This window comes from Crocuta crocuta, unplaced genomic scaffold, assembly GCF_008692635.1.
Source record: "Crocuta crocuta isolate KB4526 unplaced genomic scaffold, BGI_CrCroc_1.0 scaffold388, whole genome shotgun sequence".
In the NCBI taxonomy this organism is placed as follows: Eukaryota; Metazoa; Chordata; class Mammalia; order Carnivora; family Hyaenidae; genus Crocuta; species Crocuta crocuta.
This window is the reverse complement of record NW_027528867.1, coordinates 2,337,076-2,355,745: the sequence shown is the minus strand read 5'-3', so window position 1 is coordinate 2,355,745 and position 18,670 is coordinate 2,337,076. Positions and strand designations below refer to the sequence as shown.

Below are 18,670 nucleotides of genomic sequence, written 5' to 3'. Positions count from 1 at the left end.
ACGCCTTCCCTGCATGCATCTCCCCTTCTTTCCTTCCCTTCCAGGACCTCACAGTCATTGGCTGCAGGCCCAGTGAGCAGCCTCTTTGCAGACCTGCCTCTGTTTCCCCTGCTTAGAGCTGTTCTTCCGGTAGCAGTCCTCTGGCACTTGGATGTTAACACTCTTTCCATGCTTTCCGTGGGACAGGACCCACTGAACCTCCGTCAGTCCCATCACACACCTGCTCTTCCTCTCACCCAGTCTGGCACTCTCGTCCATTTGTTTGTTCGCCTTCTACTCTGTGCTGTCCGTTAGATCTTCATGACGACAGAGGGGGGCAGGCCCTGCTGCTGCCCTTCTTAATTGAAATCCCATTTCATTCTTCTGGGAGATGAGGCAGGGTGGGGGTGGGGCAGAGTTTTCCCAGGCAGGCCTCCTTGCAGCGCCTCCGCCAGACACGAAGCCACACTTGATACCAGCGCCACGAATCTGCAGCAACATCTCAGGGAACAAATTCAGCAACCAGAGTCATTTGCATTCCACTAAACCGAAAACCACACAACCAGCCACACGGTTTAACCACCACACACACACAGAAGTGTTGTACTGCGATGCATTTTCTCAAAACCAGGAAATTAGTGGCTCGGGTCGCCAGAGCATCTGAAGTTGGTCATTACTAATCAGTTGTTTACAGCAAAGATATTTTTTTCCTCTCTCCCAGTGTTTTCTAGGCCTTCAAAACATTTCCTGGAATCCTGACTGAAGTCCGTGTGTGCCGTGGGCTGGTGATCCACATAATGGCTGGGCTGGGGACGCAGGTTGCCTCAGTTACAAAGAAGCATGGGTGGCGTGAAGGCAGAGTAGAAAAGAAGTAGAGAGCCCTCACTTGACACCTTCTGACCTCAGCCGGTGGAGCTGAATGCTAGAGAGCCAGGACTGAAATTGCAGTCACTTTAGATTATTTGGAGCGAGGAGAGGCAGGGAAAAAAGGGTCTGTTGACTACAGGAAGCTGAATTCTTCCTCTGCTGAAAAGCTTATTAGTGGAAGGGGAAAAAGCAATTACTTGGCTTTTGCTGGTTCTCTGCAGCAGGGACCCGGGGCTGCACCAGCCCCTTGGACCTCATCCTGGATCTAGAAGCTCTCCGACCGGCTCTGCCCCTAGTCCTTCGGGTCAAGTCCTTCTGGGACAACTCCCTTCCAGAAAGAGCATGAAAGGGGGCGGGGGGGGAGGGAGAGAGGGAGAAAGTAGGAACGAGAGAGACAGAGAGAGAGAATGTGTGTTTGTGTGTGTAAGGATGACAGAGCGAGGTGGGCGGGCTGCATTGTGCCAGAGCCATGGGTCGTTCTGTCTTTAAATGTGATGGTTTTATTTTGGTACCACGTTGCCACTGGACAGGAAGTGAACAGGATACCATTTGCCTAAAAACACAGATATCTGTGTTCTTAGGGGATGGTGTTCGGTTTGTTTTGGTCTTGGTAGGTGCATTTTTATCTTTGCTGGTACGCCTTTTGTCTCAGAATGTCAGGAAAAACTAGATCTTGTTCTGAGCCACTGGCAGATCTCTGGTACCACTGCGAGATCCCATTTGCCTCAACATCAGAGCTTTTCCCTGCACCTTTGCTGCTCTCTTTGCCCGGCTGGTCACTCGAGCAGCATGTGACCACCTGTCCCCTTCACTCTCCTTCGGTTTCCTCACCCTGTGGGCATCCAGCCCCCCCTCCCAGGCTCTGGTCTCCTGGTCTGTAGAGTCGAGGTGCCTGTTGGTCACTCCCCGGATCCCTCAAAACAAAGGCCGATGCCCGGGTTTCTGCAAACAGCCCGTATCTCTCTCTCCTAAATCAGTTTGCTTGTGTGCATCTCTTTGAAACTTGGTTTTCTGTCCTTTTAGCTTGTTACCAGAATTTTCCAGTGGGTGAATCAATTCATAGACTCTCTTCAGGCACAAATTGACCTTCCCCCGTCCCCCACCGTGCCATGGTAGATGCTGAATTTAAAGATTCAAACTTTTTTTTTGGGGGGGGGTGGGCATTGCTCCTTGGTGACTGTCTAAATTTCCCCATTCCCCCTCCTCTTCTTCCTTTTTATACTTGAAATTGTTGCTTGGTAAGTGAGAACTCATTCGCTTTTTTCTTTCCTAATCATCGAGCAATCTCCTCTTCAAGATTACGTTGCCTTTTGGCTAGTTTTTTCATTGATGCCTTTGGCTTGCTTCTTCCCTTCCTTGCCATTAGTCTTGGCCTTACAAAGTGAGGCAAAACCGTTGACCTGTTGCAGGCTTTATTTCCATATTCTCTCTGCCCGGGGTCCATATTTCCTTTAGAAATAGTTGTCCGCTTCTGGAAGCGTGGGGAGGGTTCTGCCTGACAGGAGCTTCTAGTAATTTTTCCAGGTGAAGCATGTACACAGAAGAGTGTGAACATCCAAAATTATTTCTGTAAAGTATGACTGTGTGTTTCTCCAGATCCCCTATTCCTAACCGTCCCAAGTACCAATTATTTTCTGCTCAGATCCCTGATTACCTTCTCATCACATGGCGACGTTTCTTTCTCTTTGGTTTCATGTATTAGTTTTCAAATGTTCCCGCTATTGAAGAGTCTAAAATTTAAGTTATTTCATGAATTGTTTGCAAAAATGCAAAAAAACTGCATTTTTATGCCTTAAGATGCATTACAGGGGGTGCCTGGGTGGCTCATTCGGTTCAGTGCCTGACTTCAGCTCAGGTCATGGGCTCGTGGTTGCCGGGTTCAAGCCCCGCATCGGGCTCTGTACTGACAGCTCAGAGCCTGGAGCCTGCTTCGGATTCTGTGTCTCCCTCCCTTTCTGCCCCTCCCTTGCTCATGCTCTGTCCCTCTCTGTCTCAAAAATAATAAGCATTAAAAAGTTTTTAAAAAGATGCATTACAGTGTAATTTTGGGGGTGTGTAATGGACTGCATTCCCTTTTGGGGATACTAGTCTGTTCTCAGGTGGAAGACATCCCTCACAGGAGGAAAGGCTGAATAGATGGGCACAGTCCTGAGGCTGAGTGTGAAACATAGTAGCTCTGGAATTTTTGGAGATGGGTTACTGTAGCTAAAATCACCCTGAAAGGGCCTGTGTGCTGCTGGTGGGGGTATTTTGTAATATCCAAAATGAAAAAATACAGAGGTTTTGTATTCAACCACTGGCATAACTTTGGAAGTTACTCAAAAGGTGGAGGAAGATCTAAGAATTTTCTTTCGCCCTTTGGGCACGGAAGAGCCGAGCAAGGTGCATGTTAAATATGACAAGTTAGCAATCCCATCTGCTTTTTCTCACATGGATGCAGGAAAGCTCTTGAACATAAACCTTTGGATTTTCCCTGTACCTCAGCTTCCTGCTTCACTTTCCTTGCAGTATCCTCTGAAATGTTAGTTCATGCATGCCGCTGCTGGTGCAGCTGGTTGTTGCAGACTGAAATGTGCTTGGGGACTTGATGGTTTTGGAGAATGGCCCAGGGTTAATGGCCCAGGGTTTTGCTTTCCGAGTGTAGACACATCCTTACATGTCTCAGGTGTGACCGTAAATGCTTCCGGCAGAGGCAGGCCCTTCTCCACTTCTACCAGGCACTGTATGCGTGGTTGGCACCTAAAGACCCAGGCCTGGGCCATCTCCAGGGTTCATAAGTGTCCCTAGCGTTAGACTCTGCAGTCGGCAGTGCCGTTGCACCTGCGGTGACCTTTGTGCATGTGCCGGTCTGGCCAAGGGAGAACAGGTTGAGCCGGTGCTTTCTTGGGTGCCGGGTTGCCTGAAGTCGGCCTGACGTTTCCTGCATTTGGTTTGGAGAGTGTCAGCCTCTGTTTGTGCTTTATTTTTATGAATCAGCTTGTTTTACCAGCTGTGCACGTAAGTGGCTGATGATCATGCAGAACGAAGCTCACTGACAGGCAGTCCGTCACTGTGCCGTCCACCAGTGGGAGCAGACTGTTTCTGCCAGCACTGTGCGCTTCACAGGGGCCCCGGCTGACTCCTCAGCAGGCTGTAGATAGACCCTTTGGACAGACTGAGGCCCTCCACATGCTGGGAATTCCAGCCCCCCATTCACATTGGTCTGTGACTTAGACTCCTGGAGTCATGGCTGAATCATATTGTCTTGGTTATGTGCTGTCTGGTTTGATGGCCAAGAACAAAATGCTCACCTGTTTGTCTTTCAAAGGTTTGCTTTTTTTGCATATCCTCACCCCAAATATCACATCATTCCTTTGGGCATTGTCAGTCGTGTCTCCCCGCTGTGCGCAGCCACCCTTCCCCCTTCGTTTCCTTGCTGTCGTTCCCATATTGCTGTCGTTCCCATATTCGTAGCATCCTTCAGCGTTTGACATTCCCAGCACAAGAGCCACCCCGCAAGGCCTCACTTGGATCCATTAGGTACTAATCACCATCATCTCATACCACTTCTGGTACATCCTGTTTGTTTCCCACACACCTCCATTTGTATATAGATGCTTAAGTACATTTACAAGCCTTCCTTGACTTTTTTCACTCATGTATTTCCAACATTTTCCAGTTAAAAATAAATAGGATTTTTTTTTTTTTTTGCATTAAGCATAAGATCTCTCCCTGACAAGCCAAGTGAGTTTAAACTCAGAAGGGTGGTATCAGTCTTCTTAATGGAAACTGTTAATTTTTTTTTTTTTATTTACACTCTTTCTATCACTGGTATGTGTTTATGTATCCTGTCTTCTCCCTTCGAGCCATGGGAGCCTGGCAGTGTTTATTTCAAGCAGAGTGTTACTGAAAGACAGATGCTTGTAGGGACTGCTTAGGCCTCACACCTGGAATGTTAAAAAGCTTTCAGGCAGATCTGTTTGGGTAAAAGATGTCCTTTTCTATAGAGGAGGGAGACGAGGAGGGAAGTGGGACCCCACTAGAGAGGTTTCCCTTCCTCATCCCATGTGAGCAGGAACCCCCCAGTTCTGACTCCCTTCTTTCAAACCGTATTCCAGACACCTTAGATGATGCTTCCAAATTCAAGCGATGGTCTGTTCTGATGAGCAAGCCTATGAGGCCCCTTTTCCTCCATTAAAGCCTTCCTCTTTCTATTAACCTTGGCTTTTTTCACCTTTGCCCATCAAATAGTCTGTTGTTAAGACACTGTGACTTGCTCTGTCCCCTCCCCTCGCTCATTCTCAGCATACTGAGTTAGACTCATTATTTTCCTCCACTACTTTGTTTTTAACAGAGGGGGAAATAAAACACCCTTCTTGGTTTCAAGGCCCTTCTATTTTGCATGCCTCTTCTTTCCAGAACATTCCAGTTTGGTGTGAGGTTAAACTGTACAAAATACTGTTTGAAAGAAGGGAGAAAAAGAGAAAGGAACTTGTCAAAATGCATTTGTTAGATCACGTTTTAAATGAAGTACAATTGAAGGTAGTTTTTGTCCAAAGAAAGGAAAAACCCCTGCAAATCCGCTGAGCTCCCAGAGAGCGCGCCTCCTTTGTCGTCGCCCTGACATTGAAGTGTAATTTTTCATGGTTATTTGGACTGGAAAATGGGTGGGGGGGAAGGGGAGAGATGGGTCTGCGATTATTTCCCATAAATGACAACACAATCCCATCACGCTCCGCTACAAACATGCTCGGGGAATTTGCCTTTTTTACATTTCATGTGTGGAAGTAAAGCGCCCGGCGTGGCCCTGTAGAAGTCAGGGGAGCTAATCCCTGCTGAATTCAGTTTCCATCGGTGTTCTGGGACCGAGTTGGATTTCTCGTGGAGTGTGGATTCTGAAACCATTTCAGGGTTGGGTTTGTGCTTTACAAACTGGAACTCACATCTTTCAGTTATTTAAAAAAAAAGAAAGCAAGAAAGCAAACTCTTCCTGTGAATAGCCACCAGGCGAGTCAGCGGACATATTTAGTTCCGTTGTGCTCTGTCACTGCACATTGACTTTTATCCCTTTCTGCTTTTCTGCAGGGGGCAGCCCAGGTGCTTTTGCTGAGAACACAGATAAATGGAACTTGTTGCAATCCTGGCTGTAGGCGTTTCCTCCCTTTTTCTCCTCCCTTGACCCCCACCCACCCCCTTAATTTTAGCGCGGTTTTGACAGACTCTTCCGATTGACCAAGTGGCCTTGCCCAGGAGAGGGAAAATGGCAGCACCTGTCCCTCACCGCAAAACGGCAGCAGTTTTCACTTCGTGCTCTGGCGTCCCTTGCGCCGTTCACTCAGGAGGGCAACTCAAACAGGGCACGTTTTCTCCGGGAGGCCTAAACAGGCCGTGGCCACCGTGGACCCATAAAATGCGCTCCGCCATCACTGCGCAGGGTGGAGGTGAAGTGAAAAGCAAAGGGAGAGCCTCCCCCAGGCTGGCGTCCTTGCCGAAGCTGCCCTTGCTCCACCCAGCAGGGGCTGTGCAGGGCTGCAGCATGCCCGGCCTCCCCAGCCGCCCTCCTGCCACACAATCCCCATTTTTCTTGTTTCTATAAACAGTGGCACGATCTTCAAATATACAAAAGCATAAATGGTCTCTATTCTCCAATTATTCATTTTAATAATACCCGGAGTTGCCTTCAGAGTGTTGATTCTTTCAGCCTGCTGCCAGAAGGCAGGGTCGCGGGGATGGGGGCCGGGGAAACAAGGTCAAGGGTGGAGCAGTGAGGAGGCCGAGGTCCTCCAGCGCTGGTTTTCCTGCAGGGCTTTTACTGAACCCCATTTTGGAAGCNNNNGCTTCCAGGCTCTGTCCAGAAACTCCAGGCACCACGGCCCCAGGTATATTTGGTAAGTGAACACCTAGTGGTCACAAGAATCCTTGTGGGAAAATGACCACTTAAAGGATCCGTGCTCATCACTGGGGAGAAGGGAGTGTCTCCAGTGGAGCGCGTCCTCCGTTTCCTCTCTTGCCCCCCCCATCCCCCCGTCCCTGTTTCTCTTGGAGGACTGACGTCCATGTGTAGAAATGCCACCTTTGAGAAGGCAGTTTTGTTTAAAACAACTGGCTAGCACTTAGACCACATTATTTTTTACAAAGCGACTAGGCTGGCCACATTCCCCTGGCTGCCCCCACCCTGACCGCTCTCCCCAGTTGGTAGAGAAGGGTCCTGGGCCAGGATGGCCTTGCCTGGCTGGAGCTTAGGTTGGTAAGAAAATGAACGATGTGAAGACAAGGGCCGCCGGGAGGGCGCTCTGTCTTTTAGATCCTGTGCAAGGTACAGACGTCAGAGGCCTGGGCAAGCAGGCGTGTGGAAGGCCCCTTTGCCTGTCGTCTGTGTGGGGAGCCTACTTTTTACCAAATGCCCTGGGCTCTGTACTGCACTGGAGTTCTGATGTCTGCTGGAAAAGAAATGGTATCTTTTCTTGAGAAGGTGAATAAATGACTAAATGAATGCTCCAGCCTCGAAATCCCCAGGGGCCTGCCGTACCCCTCACCCTCATCCGTGGCCCCGTTAAGCTTTCCTGCCTGGACTGTGATGGTTGTATTTCAAAATGTTGCACTTGCCAGTGTCACTATGGATTCCCGGATCCTTCGTCTTGTGATCTGGCATTTCCCTCAGTTAATACCCTGTTAACATGTAGAAAATGGAATGGACAAATTTTGCCTGCGATTAAAAGTAATATTCAGGTGACTACCTACAAAGAACTTTGAAGGAGGTTTTACGTTTCCTGTTCTATGTGTCAGTGTGAAAACATGCAGTCACCTTTATCAAGATGCTAAGTATAAGGTGTGTTAAGAGAACAACATGCATTTGTGGCAAGCAAAACCACCTTGATCTAAGGGGGAAGTTTTCTGGGGCTGCGGTATTTGTCAACCAGAAAACCTTATCACTCACAGCTATGTCTCACGCAGTTTCCAGCCACATTGTGAGGGCTCGAAAGACACCACTAGAATAAAACCGTGGCATAAATGTTTGAGGAAAGTGTTTGGGAATGTTACAGAATGGGTTATCGCATCCTGTATCCGTGCGGCTGGGAATAAGCCCACGGCGCACAGAAAATCACCCACTGGTAGGACCTGTGGTCATCATTCAGAGAGATCACACTCGCCAAAAGGTCATGGAGGAAGTATGGCATAGTTAGTTAGGAACATTGCCGCCATGTACCTCTTCTTCCCTGGCTTTGAGAGGCAAGACAGGACTGGGGGTGAAGAGCTGGGAGCAGCAAGGTTGTCTTTCCGTCAGCATTGTCGATCACTTCCTGTTCCAAGTGTCTGTTTTAGCAGAATTTCAACACGCTGGATCTTTTTACAGACAAGTGGTGTAGACCTTAGCAGTTCTCTTTTATGTGGTGGGATTTGATTTGACCTGTATTTGCAAAATAAAGCATGCATGTTCTGTAGCGTATATACGGCCAGTAGACGGTTCCTGTGGGTAACAAAAGGCAAAGAGGATTGGGCACACTGGCGGGGTCTGCCCTGGTTTTCCGTTTGTGCCAACCAACATTTCAAAAGGACAGCAGATTGGCCACAGTGTCCTGCACTGAGTCTATAGCCACAGAGTCCAGCCCCCACGTGGGAGTTACGGAAATAAGACAAGACACGGTCAGGGAGTCCCTCTGCTCTCCACCAAGAGAGACCCCAGCCTAAGTGGCTGCCACCTCCCGTGGTCCTCCTGGAGCTGGCCTTCATGGTGCAGGCCTTGCTTGCTTCGCGGTTGTCCTTGGTTAATTAGGTTGAAAATGGAGAAAGGAAAAGCTTTAACCCTATCTTCAAAGTAGGCAGATTGGTTATTTTGTTTTTCAAAGAAGAGGTCCTATATACAATTAAAACTTGTTTCTGGTAAACCTCATTCCAGGAAAGATGAGCTTTTAACAAAAGGCTTTTGACAGCTGCAGGCTATTTCATTTTTTTTAATGCCGAATGAAAAATCAATACATTTTTCTGGGTTATACATATTCAGAACAGGCCTGATATTTCCATTATAATGGAAAGTGGGTGTCTGTGCACATCTCGCCTGTCAGAGCTGCACCACCGCATTTTCCAAGCCACTGCTAAATATTTCAAACCTGATTTGATTGTGGTTCATGACAGCTAATGTTTCTCAGCTCTTGAGCCTGCCGACAGGCAAACGCACTTTATTTCACCCCCACCCTCAAATATGGCTCACCCCAAAGAAAAAGGAAAGAACAATTTCATTCTTCAGGGATCCCGGATTGTTGTATTATTTAAGTAACACGATCGCCTGAGAGCCTTGGGTACAGACACCCTGGTTCTTAGGAGAATTTCCAAATTTCTATCACAATGAGGCACTGTTGGGAGCTTTGTCAGGTTTGGGGGAAGGTTTGAATTGTTGTACATTCTCCTGTTAAGAGTTAGGAACAGAGGGACTAGGCTTAGCCATTGACTGACTCCCCTTCAAGTCTGTAAGCAATTGGTGAAAAACACCCAGTGGACGCGGCTCTCGGCCCCAGTTATTTGGTGAACAGTATTGGTTTTGGAGGCAACTGGCAAGTTTTCTCGGGTATCACATTTGGGGAGTCCGTGGGGCCATGGTCAGCGCCAGCTTTCTGATGATGCCGCCTCTGTGCTTGCTTCCGCCCGGTGCACCTTTCACACACCCGTTTCCAGGTTGTTCATAGAACTGTTGCAAATCACCACGGGGCTGCCAGTTGGCACGCACGCCTCCTCCAGGAATAGGTTTCGCCCTAAGTTGGGGAATCACGCAGTCACCTTTGCCGACATGATACTTAGAAGGTATTTGTTAAGACAACAGTCTGCATTTTTGGTAAGCAGAACCACCCCAACTGAAGGGAGATTTTCTGGAGCTTTGGTATCATCACCTCAAAAACCTTAGGTGCCCCCAGGAACCCTTCCCTCTTAGAATATATGGAGCTGCTGCAGTTCTTACACCTGAGGGCTCTGCCCTCAGCCAGGAGACCCGAGTGAGCAGGGCTGGGTTTGGCCTGAGTGCTAGTAAGTGCTGTCTGGGAGAAGCTGTTGTAAAAAGGAGGTAGTGATGGAAATAGATTTTTTTTTTTTAAAGACCTTCAGCCTCTGGAGGCTGAAGTTTTATGTGGAGTTGGAAGACAGAAGGGATACCAGGAAAACTTCACAGTTATTCATGATTTGCTTCTGTTTAACATGAAAATGCATTCAAATAGGAGGAGTGCCGTGGTTTGAGGGCCACCGTGGGATGTACCCATCCAAGTCACCTGCTTAGTGAGTTTAGAAGCACCTTCTCTGAAGTCTCCTAAAAAGCAGATGTTCAGTCTGGGCTGCGCTGTAGGGAGCTGAGATGACCTCCTCACCAAGGTCCTGGCTGTGCCCTTGAAGAAAAGCATTCCTGGGGTGTTCTGCTTGGTTCTGAAATACCGCCAAACTCTTAGAGAAAAGGTGGCTTTGGTTTGTCTGTTTCAACCTTAAAAATGGCACAGTGGCTGCTGGGTGTCTTAGGGAAGGGCAGCAACTTTGTCATCCGAGGGAAAGACAGGATTTTCCAGATAAAACCAGATCATTGGCCCATCAGGTCTTCACTTGTTCCCACCATCTGTCGATAGCTGATATCATATATATATTTCAAACATTGGCATCTGTAAGGACCCCAGCCCCTTACCACTGACTTCACAGGTGGAAAACGCAATCTGCGATCTGTGGAAAAGCTGCCACCCCGTCTCCCCAACTCCGTGCTCCATCAACATGTGGGTGTCAGGTACACATTACTAAAGGGAGTGTGGCCTGGATAACCAGCCCCAGCAGTGCAGAGTGTGGATCCAGCTCTCTTTTTCAAAGTCAGATGCCCTTGTGCCCCTGGTCCCCATGTGTTTCTAGAGCAGGGAGAGCAGGCGAGGCCTGGGTCTTAGTGAGTGGCCTTTCTGTAGGCTTTGGTAACCAATCAAACAGACCCTGCCTGCAAAGCACTGTGGGTCTGAGCTGTCCAGACAAATTCGTACTTTGTATCTCTGTTTTTTAATCATTTTTCTGGCTTTATTGGTATTCAGAGCTCACAGTTTTCTGGTTACTGTCAGCCTGGGCTTTCATCCATTTTAAAGAGCGATTTTTCCTCTTGCTGTTGATGATGATGGTATAAAGACAGATGGTGTAACTGCTTATGAATGTCCTATTTTATTTCCCCAGGACCAGACAGTTCACTTGAAGACGTATATTATTTCCACATGCTCAGGTTGGGCGGCCCAGACAGACACTGTCTGCTTCCTGCAGCTAGCTGCCCTTTCAGGCCTTGCCATGCAGAGGGCGACACCTGTAGGTCATAGGTGGAACTGCAGGGAAGTGCCAGCTCAGCTGAATGGGACCTGGTTTTCTGATGGGGGTGAGGACACTGATCCTCTTGCAAAGGAAGCTGTTTCTTAATCATTTCTTCTTCTTCCAGGAGTTTCCTAATCATTTCTTCCAGGAGTTCCCTCTCATTTTTTCTTCCATCAAGTATATAGCAGCCTGTTAGTAAATGAGTGACAAATGATGATAGGAACTGAAAAAGAAGAGGATTTGATTTTGAAATCTTAAAAAAACAAAAGGAGGGGGGGTACGAAACAAAATAAGTTTCTGAATTAACCTCTGCCTTCTAACTTCTCAATGGAACTTAGCTGCTTTCGCTTTTCTCCTTGTAGTAAGGCAGGGAGGGAAGAAAGCAAAGAATCAAGGAGGCTTGGAGAATGAGGGCTCCAGGAATATTCACAAAGCACTGTGTGGTTTCCTTGCTCAGTGCATCAATGATGTGCTTATTCTTCACACTCTCTGTCTTCTGAATAAGATGTGTTTGGAAAGGCTCAGAGAAGTGGAGTCAGATGAGTTTTTAGCTCTCTGTGTGGACGGCTACAGTCCACTTGATGTGGAGGAGAGAAGTGTGCTGGCCTTTGGAGGTGCCTTCCAGTAGACAATTCCTTTGCTCCTCTGTAGAGAACCATTTCAGGCACTGTTCACCACATCAGGGTTTTGTCTATTTGGTAGACGTCAGACTGTCTCCATCAAAGGTAAATTTGTGCGTGCGTGTGTGTGTGTGTGTGTGTGTGTGTGTGATGGAGAGGAGGGGCCATTTGGCCATCTCTGCATAATCAAATTTGATTAATATCTACATTGCTACAGATAGTCTGTACCACAGCATCTACTGGGACAAATGAGTATATTTTAAGAGCCCTAGCTCCTTTGGGGAGACCCAGTTTAAGATTGATTGAATCCTGGTACCACCATTCAAAGATGGATTTTATAATTACAGTGTTGAACAGTTTTATCAAAAGTGCAAAAATGTGCATTCAACATCCTGCCTGGACATAATTAAGACTGTGCATCTATCATACTGTGTAATTTACGTGTTATTCCCTAATAATGCTTATATGCAAATATTTTTCTCTCCTAGATGATGTATAGTATTAATACAGGACTGTATATCAGATTGACTTTAAACCATGGTTGCCTGATTTTTCTCTCTTTGAACTAAGAGTGGGTACGGGGAGACCTGATGTTACCTCTCTTATGTAGTAAGACAAAAGAAAGAGTAGAAATTGTACAAGGGAGGCCTCTTATTTGGAGATGAAAATAAGCACCATCTTATTTCACCTGTGTTCCCCATGACTGCTTCATAAATGCCCTTTTGGTGGCAATGAAGAAAGAATGTTCCCTCACCCGTCATTCAGTTTTCCAGTCCTTGGACTTGCCTTGTCTTCTCGGGAAGAATTAGAAAAATCTGACTCTAACCAGATACTTTCTTCCTCAAGTGTTTTATAAAGTTTCTGGGGTCAGTTTACTTTTAACTCCTTTCACTTCCTTTGCGTGGTGAAATTTAGAAGCTATTTTCTGAAAGTTTGAGAAAAGTAACACCTTGAAACATTGAAAAGGAGGGTAGTGGCTCCAGGGACCTAGGGTGACATTGGTCCGAGCCCCAAATCCAATACCTACTGCCAGTGTACCTGGTCTAGTGCCAGCCCCGGTGATTAATGTGGGCAGCCAGGTTCTCATGTCTCTATACCTAGGAAAGTGTGCTCTTCAAAATCTGCTCCTAAGTTTGTCGTTCACCTGCCTTGGTTTGCCTGCCTTAGTCATTCATTTAGCACAATCTTTTTTCTTTCTTTCTTCTTCTTTTTTTTTTTTTTAAGATTTTTTAAAAGTAATCCCTACAGCCAACATGGGCTTGAATTCAAGACCTCAGGATCCAGCCACTCCACTGAGTGAGCCAGTCACCTGCCCCGATTTAATCCATTCTTAACAAATGTTTTGGGTAATGATCTTGAGGGCCAGGAGAGCAAGAGAGAAATGTCTTGCTTCCTTTGCCTCTTCCTTTGCATCTAGAATATCTCTTCCTCTTCCTCCCAACTTGAGTAACCTTGTGTTTGAAATGACCATTCTTCTGTCTTTACGAAAGCATTGTGTGTTGAGCTGGAGAGAATTTCCATGGCTAGTTTTAAACCGCTGGTGAGTAAAGAATGGACTGACTTCAAAAGGAAAATATATGATTCTATCACAGAATTCTTTTCCCTTTCTCTATGAACCTGGCATCTTGCCCCTGATGCCTAGAATACCTACAGATGTTTGTTTCTAGAACTCTTCACGTTAATGAAATGCTCTCACTGATAATCTGTGACTCTTGAGACTATGAGTGACTTTAAAAAAAAAACCCAGCAACACTCCTGCCATGGTCTGGCACATGCACTGTGGGGCCTCTGAAGGGCCAGTGATGCAGTCTAGTCTAGTCCAAATCCAGAACTCACTGGGGTTGGAGCGAAACAAGAGCCACCATGTGGCTCCTTTTTTGCATTTTTCAGGTGTAAAAGATGCATGCATTTAGATGAAGTTATTTCTTCAACAGGATTGAGAGAAATACTTAAGGTTCCCCCTGTCTAGAGCCAATCAGTCTCATACCAGTGAGTAGGAAAGGGAAGGCCCCACCTGTTTGCCTAGACCTCAGCATGTCCGTAGTACAGTCTGCCTCTCGAGGGCCACGGGGAAGAGAGGAGGGACAGTCGTTGGCATGTCTGTGCTGTGGTTGGTGATTCTTTGGGGTAGGAGCCAAGAATCCTTCATCTTCTGTCTACTTTTAATCCTTGACATTTTGTTTTTCTTCTGTTTCAGAAGAAGCCATTGAAGATGTTGAAGGGCCCAGTGAAGCGGCTGCCGACCCAGAGGAGCTTGCTAAAGACCAGGAGGGTGGAGGCGAGAAGGAGCAGAGCAAGTGGACAGGTAGTGTGTGTGCTGCCTTCAGGCCCCTGACATCTGTCTCTTCTGGAGGAGGGAGGCCGCCAGGTCAGGGAGCAGATGCCTCCTTCATCTGTCCAGAAAGTCTGTGTTGGCTCTGTGCAGTGAGAGGAGGATTTGGGTTTTGCTTTCTTCAGTGGTCAGCGTCATTCTCCTTCTGTTCAGTCGTATTAAAGAGTTTTTAAAGCGATTTTTAAATGGCCCAAGAGCCAGCTTGTTTACTGAGCACCCAGCTATCTGGCTCTGTCCCAAGGGCTTCAGGGTTTGTGAGGTCCCACTTCTCCAGTGTTGCTTTGTCCTCGAAGGACTCTTCCTCCATGGAAGGTCCGATCCCCTTTCCCCTGCCCCCAGGCCCAGGTAGAAGGGTTTATCCTGCGCACCTTGATTGGGGTCACTCCCAAATCTCTGAGGGGTCAGCAGTGAAGGGTGGGCTTCATCCTACATTTGGGGGCCTGGGCAGGCTCTGCACATTCTGTGTCCTACCTTGTCCCCAGGGCGAGCGCCCACCCCCTGAAATGTACCCACAGTGGGGCAGGCAGTGAAGCCAGGCAGCAGGACGTGTTACCAAAAGCAGAAGAAGTTGAAGTTGGGAAAGGAAGTACTATTTCTGGAAAACTCGATGCTGTGAGAAGGGGAACAGGCATCTCTCGTGATGATGGGATTGCTGTATTGGAGGAAAGAAGAGTGGAGACTAAGGAGAAAACTTGGGTTTTTTGAGGGGGAGCAAAGTTGTTTCTGAGAATACTTCTCAGGATAGGTAAGTCTCCCAGAATCCACCACAGTTATTAGAGGAAATGATATGACAGGCAACAGAAATTATTTTATTTGGTTAACCTAATTGTTAAGGTCTTTCATTATTAATATTGTAATACTTTGTGTTTTTTTGAGAAAATATTTACCTTCTGGAGTCTGTATTGGTTGGGCCTTTGTTACTTTTCCAGGCACAGCTGTTCTTAAATCATGTTCAGTGTTGGCCTTCACTATTTAAACAAGATACAGAATCTTGGAGAGAGGCCAGGGGAGAGCCATGAAAATGACTGAAAGCTGAGAAATATTGCCTCTGAAAAGAGGCTGAAGAAATTGGGGCTATTCAGTCTGTAAAAGAGAAATTCGAGAGGCAGCTTAACAGCTTCCAAATTTCAGGAGGGAGGGGGCGGAGTAGGCGATGTGCCTCTTCAGTGTTCGCTGGGACACAGCGACAAGGTGTCGCCGCAGCAGAGTGAGTAAGCGGGCACGCTGGGTGGACTTAAGTGTCCCTCCTGCTCATTGTCCCCTTTCCAGCCCGGCTCTGTGGTGGCCCGCGGCCTGCGCTGCAGAGACGCTGAGGGAGGGGGGAACGGGAGCACCAGGGGGGGAACAGGAGGCAGGGCACGGATGTCTGTCCTCCGGGGCCTCGATTGCAGAGGATGGTCCTGTGTTGCTTTGCACAGACCAAGATGCCGGTTTCCGTCGCACTGTTCAGGTGAGATGCGCATGGACTTTGCAGGCAGCACTTGAACGTCCCTGCTCAGAGGTGAACTGGGGAAGAGGACTTCACGCGCACGGCTGGAAGGCCCAGGCGCCTCGCACACCATCTGTCCTTTGTGCTCACAATTTGGGTCCCTGGTTTTTAATCCAGGCTCTGCCACTCAGTCGTTATGTGACCTGAACCTTTCTGTGCCTCAGGTTCCTCACATGAGATGGGGATTAAAAATAGTGCCTGCTTTCCTAGGATCTCCGTTGTGAGGATTATTTGAATATGGGAATCTTAGAACAGTCCCTGGCAAGCAGGAAGCTCTAGATTAGGCAGGTGGTGGTTGTGGTTGTGGTTGCTCTTGTGTTAATAATTTAGAGAAATAAGATGAGGCAAGCTAGTAGCAGTTTTTCTTGGGGTCCTTTCATGTGAATGTGAAACTCTTGCCAGGAAGCATGCAGCTGCTAGGAGTTTTGAGAAGCTGAGGGGGAACAGCATATGAGCACTTCGGAGGACCGTGCAGACAATACGTGGTGTGTGTTTCCTGCATTCCGGGTGCTACGGACACAGTGAACAACAAAAAGTAACTGCCACGTGCATGATGCCTGCTGTGCGCCAGGCCCCATCCCAAACACTTGGTCTGTGCTTCTCTAATTCTTAGGCCGGTTTAGGGCGAGCTTTGTTGAGGGCAGCTCAATTAAATTGCATTTGTAAATTAAATCATGTTTGTAAATTCACTGGGTGTGAGCTAGTCGACATGGTAGGCAATGAGGAGCGCCGTAAAAATGAATGTCTTTTTAAAAATTTTCTTAAAATGTTTATTTTTGAGAGAGAGAGAGCACGAGAGCACAAGCGGGGGAGGGGCAGACACAGAGAGAGAGAGTGAGAGAGAGAGAGTCATAGAATCTGAAGCAGGCTCCAGGTTCTGAGATATTAGCACAGAGCCTGACCCATGGTTCAAACTCACAAACCGTGAGATCATGACCTGAGCCGAAGTCGGACACTTAACCGACTGAGCCACTCAGGTGCCCCAAATATGAACATCCTTCATAAGGCCTCACTTTCTCATTCATTCATTCAAAGAGCAGGCTGTGCTTTATCTCCAAAAGCCAGCAAAGAGGAGACAGAGTGGAGAGAGAGACAGAGAGAGAGAGAATGAGAATGAGAATATGAATGAATGAGTTACTCAGAGGTGCAGCTTACCAGTTGCAGTAGTAAAGAGGGAAGGGAAAATCCTTCCCTGACTCCTGCAAATGATCCTCTTTTGACCCGAAACGTAATTTTGTCTATGTCTTCTGAGTGTGTAATGACAGGCTTTATTAAGGTACTTGAGCCAGTTTATCTTGGAATCGATATAGGTGCCAGCAACCTCTTCTTAGCTTTCTTTGGGATCCTTACTATTTTATAAAAAAGAAAAAATCTGCGTTTGTTCCATTTATTCCCCAAATTGAGCTGTTCCTATCTGATTAAATGTGATGGGGAGTGCTTCCTCGCAGCAAATAAATAAATAGTGATTTCACAATTTGTACTGTTGATTAGTGGCTGCTCATGGTACAGATTAATAATATTTCAAATGAGCCTGGATAATTGGCATTTTCTCAGCTATTGATTATGTAGTTGGGGGTTTGTACAGGAATGGATAATCTTTACTAAAAATTTTTAGTCACTTATTTTTATGTTGGAATGGGACTCCGGGTTTCCTTTCTGGTGTCCGTTGGTCACCCTCTTTGGGCTTCTTTTATTTAGATGTCAGATCTTTTACCCTCAGGTGGCAGCAAGACAAGCAGGATAGTCACTTGAATCACTGTAGCATCAATCCCCTGGTCAGTGGCCGGGTCCCTACCCCATGCAGGACACTGGGCAGAATTCCACTGATTGCAAGTTCCGTGAGATGACAGGTCTTGCCTTCAGGGGACATAGCCCTCCAGCCGGGGATTTCAGGAACAGCCATCGTCATCAGAACAGTGTTACCATAGATCAGTGCTGTCCTATGGAACTTCCTAGGTTGATAAAGACGTTTCTGTTTACACCGTGCAATACAGAAGTCACGAGCCACTGTGGCTGTTTAAGCACTTGTGGTGTGGCCAGTGCCAAGGAGGAACCAAATTTTAAATTTTATTTAATTGTAATGAATTGAAATGTGGCTGTTTTAATCTGGACCGTGCAGCCACAGATACTCAAAAGGAGCTAAAACCAACCCTGAAAGGTTGCAGTACAGGCACATTGAGCTTTAACTGTGTGCCAGGCACCGTTTTGGTGTGTCACATCTGTACTTTCCGGCAGGCGTGCCGGGAGTAGGTCACAGGTGCACAGGTACTACTGATGTCTGCAGCCTTTGAGTTGGCCGGGTGGGGCGGGGGCTCCTGAGGCTGGGGTCACTTGTGGCTTCATCTGTTGATACTAATTTGCCATCGTTTTCTGTGTGCGCCACGATGGGAAAGAGAATTGGGAAGCTCTGCACATGTTTGTACATTTTATTTGGTTCCCACCTGTCACTCTGTGAGATGGATGCTGTAAGTAACCCCTCCCTATCTTTCCCCCACCCCATCCCCCGTTGTGCAGAGAAGGAAACTGAGCCTGGAAGAGCCAAGCTCGTGCGGGTTGCCAAGAGGCACAGAGAGGTTCAGATTTGCACACTGGTCCTGCAGAGCCCGTGTTCTTTCTTGTTTTTCAAGTTTATTGATTTATTTTGAGAGACAGAGTGAGAGTGTGCATGCGTGAGCGGAGAAGGGGCAGAGAGCAAGGGAGACAGAGAATCTCAAGCAGGCTCCATGTTGTCAGTGCAGAGCCTGATGTGGGGCTCAATCCCACTAAACTTGAGATCATGACGTGAGGCAAAATTTAGAGTCGGATGCTTAACCAGCTGAGCTGCCCAGGCACCCCAGAGCCTGAGTTCCTACCGGTACACTTTCCCACCTCCCTAAGAATGGGATTTTTCTGTGTTATCATTTGATATTGCTTCCATCTCCATTCTGAGTTTGGAGAGCAGCAGTCTCTTCAAGTTGTACGGCAGCAACAGAAACCTGACGGCCACGTGTATGTGCAAAATGGGTGGGATTGTCCACCACGAATGTGCCTCCTAGTCAGTCTACATCCTGCTCAGGCCAAAAGCAGTTTGGTGAAGTGGAAAGAACTCTTTAGATTTGG

General features: G+C 47.4%; 1 protein-coding gene across 1 annotated transcript in view; it reads left to right on the top strand.

Annotated features, from left to right (window-relative positions):
* The window catches only part of ZFHX3 (zinc finger homeobox 3), a 244,718-nt gene that overhangs the window by 184,910 nt on the left and 41,138 nt on the right, over window positions 1-18,670 (top strand). The window contains 1 exon segment of the mRNA XM_077756375.1: window positions 13,948-14,055. Within this exon segment, the coding sequence (XP_077612501.1) occupies window positions 13,948-14,055 (108 nt within the window).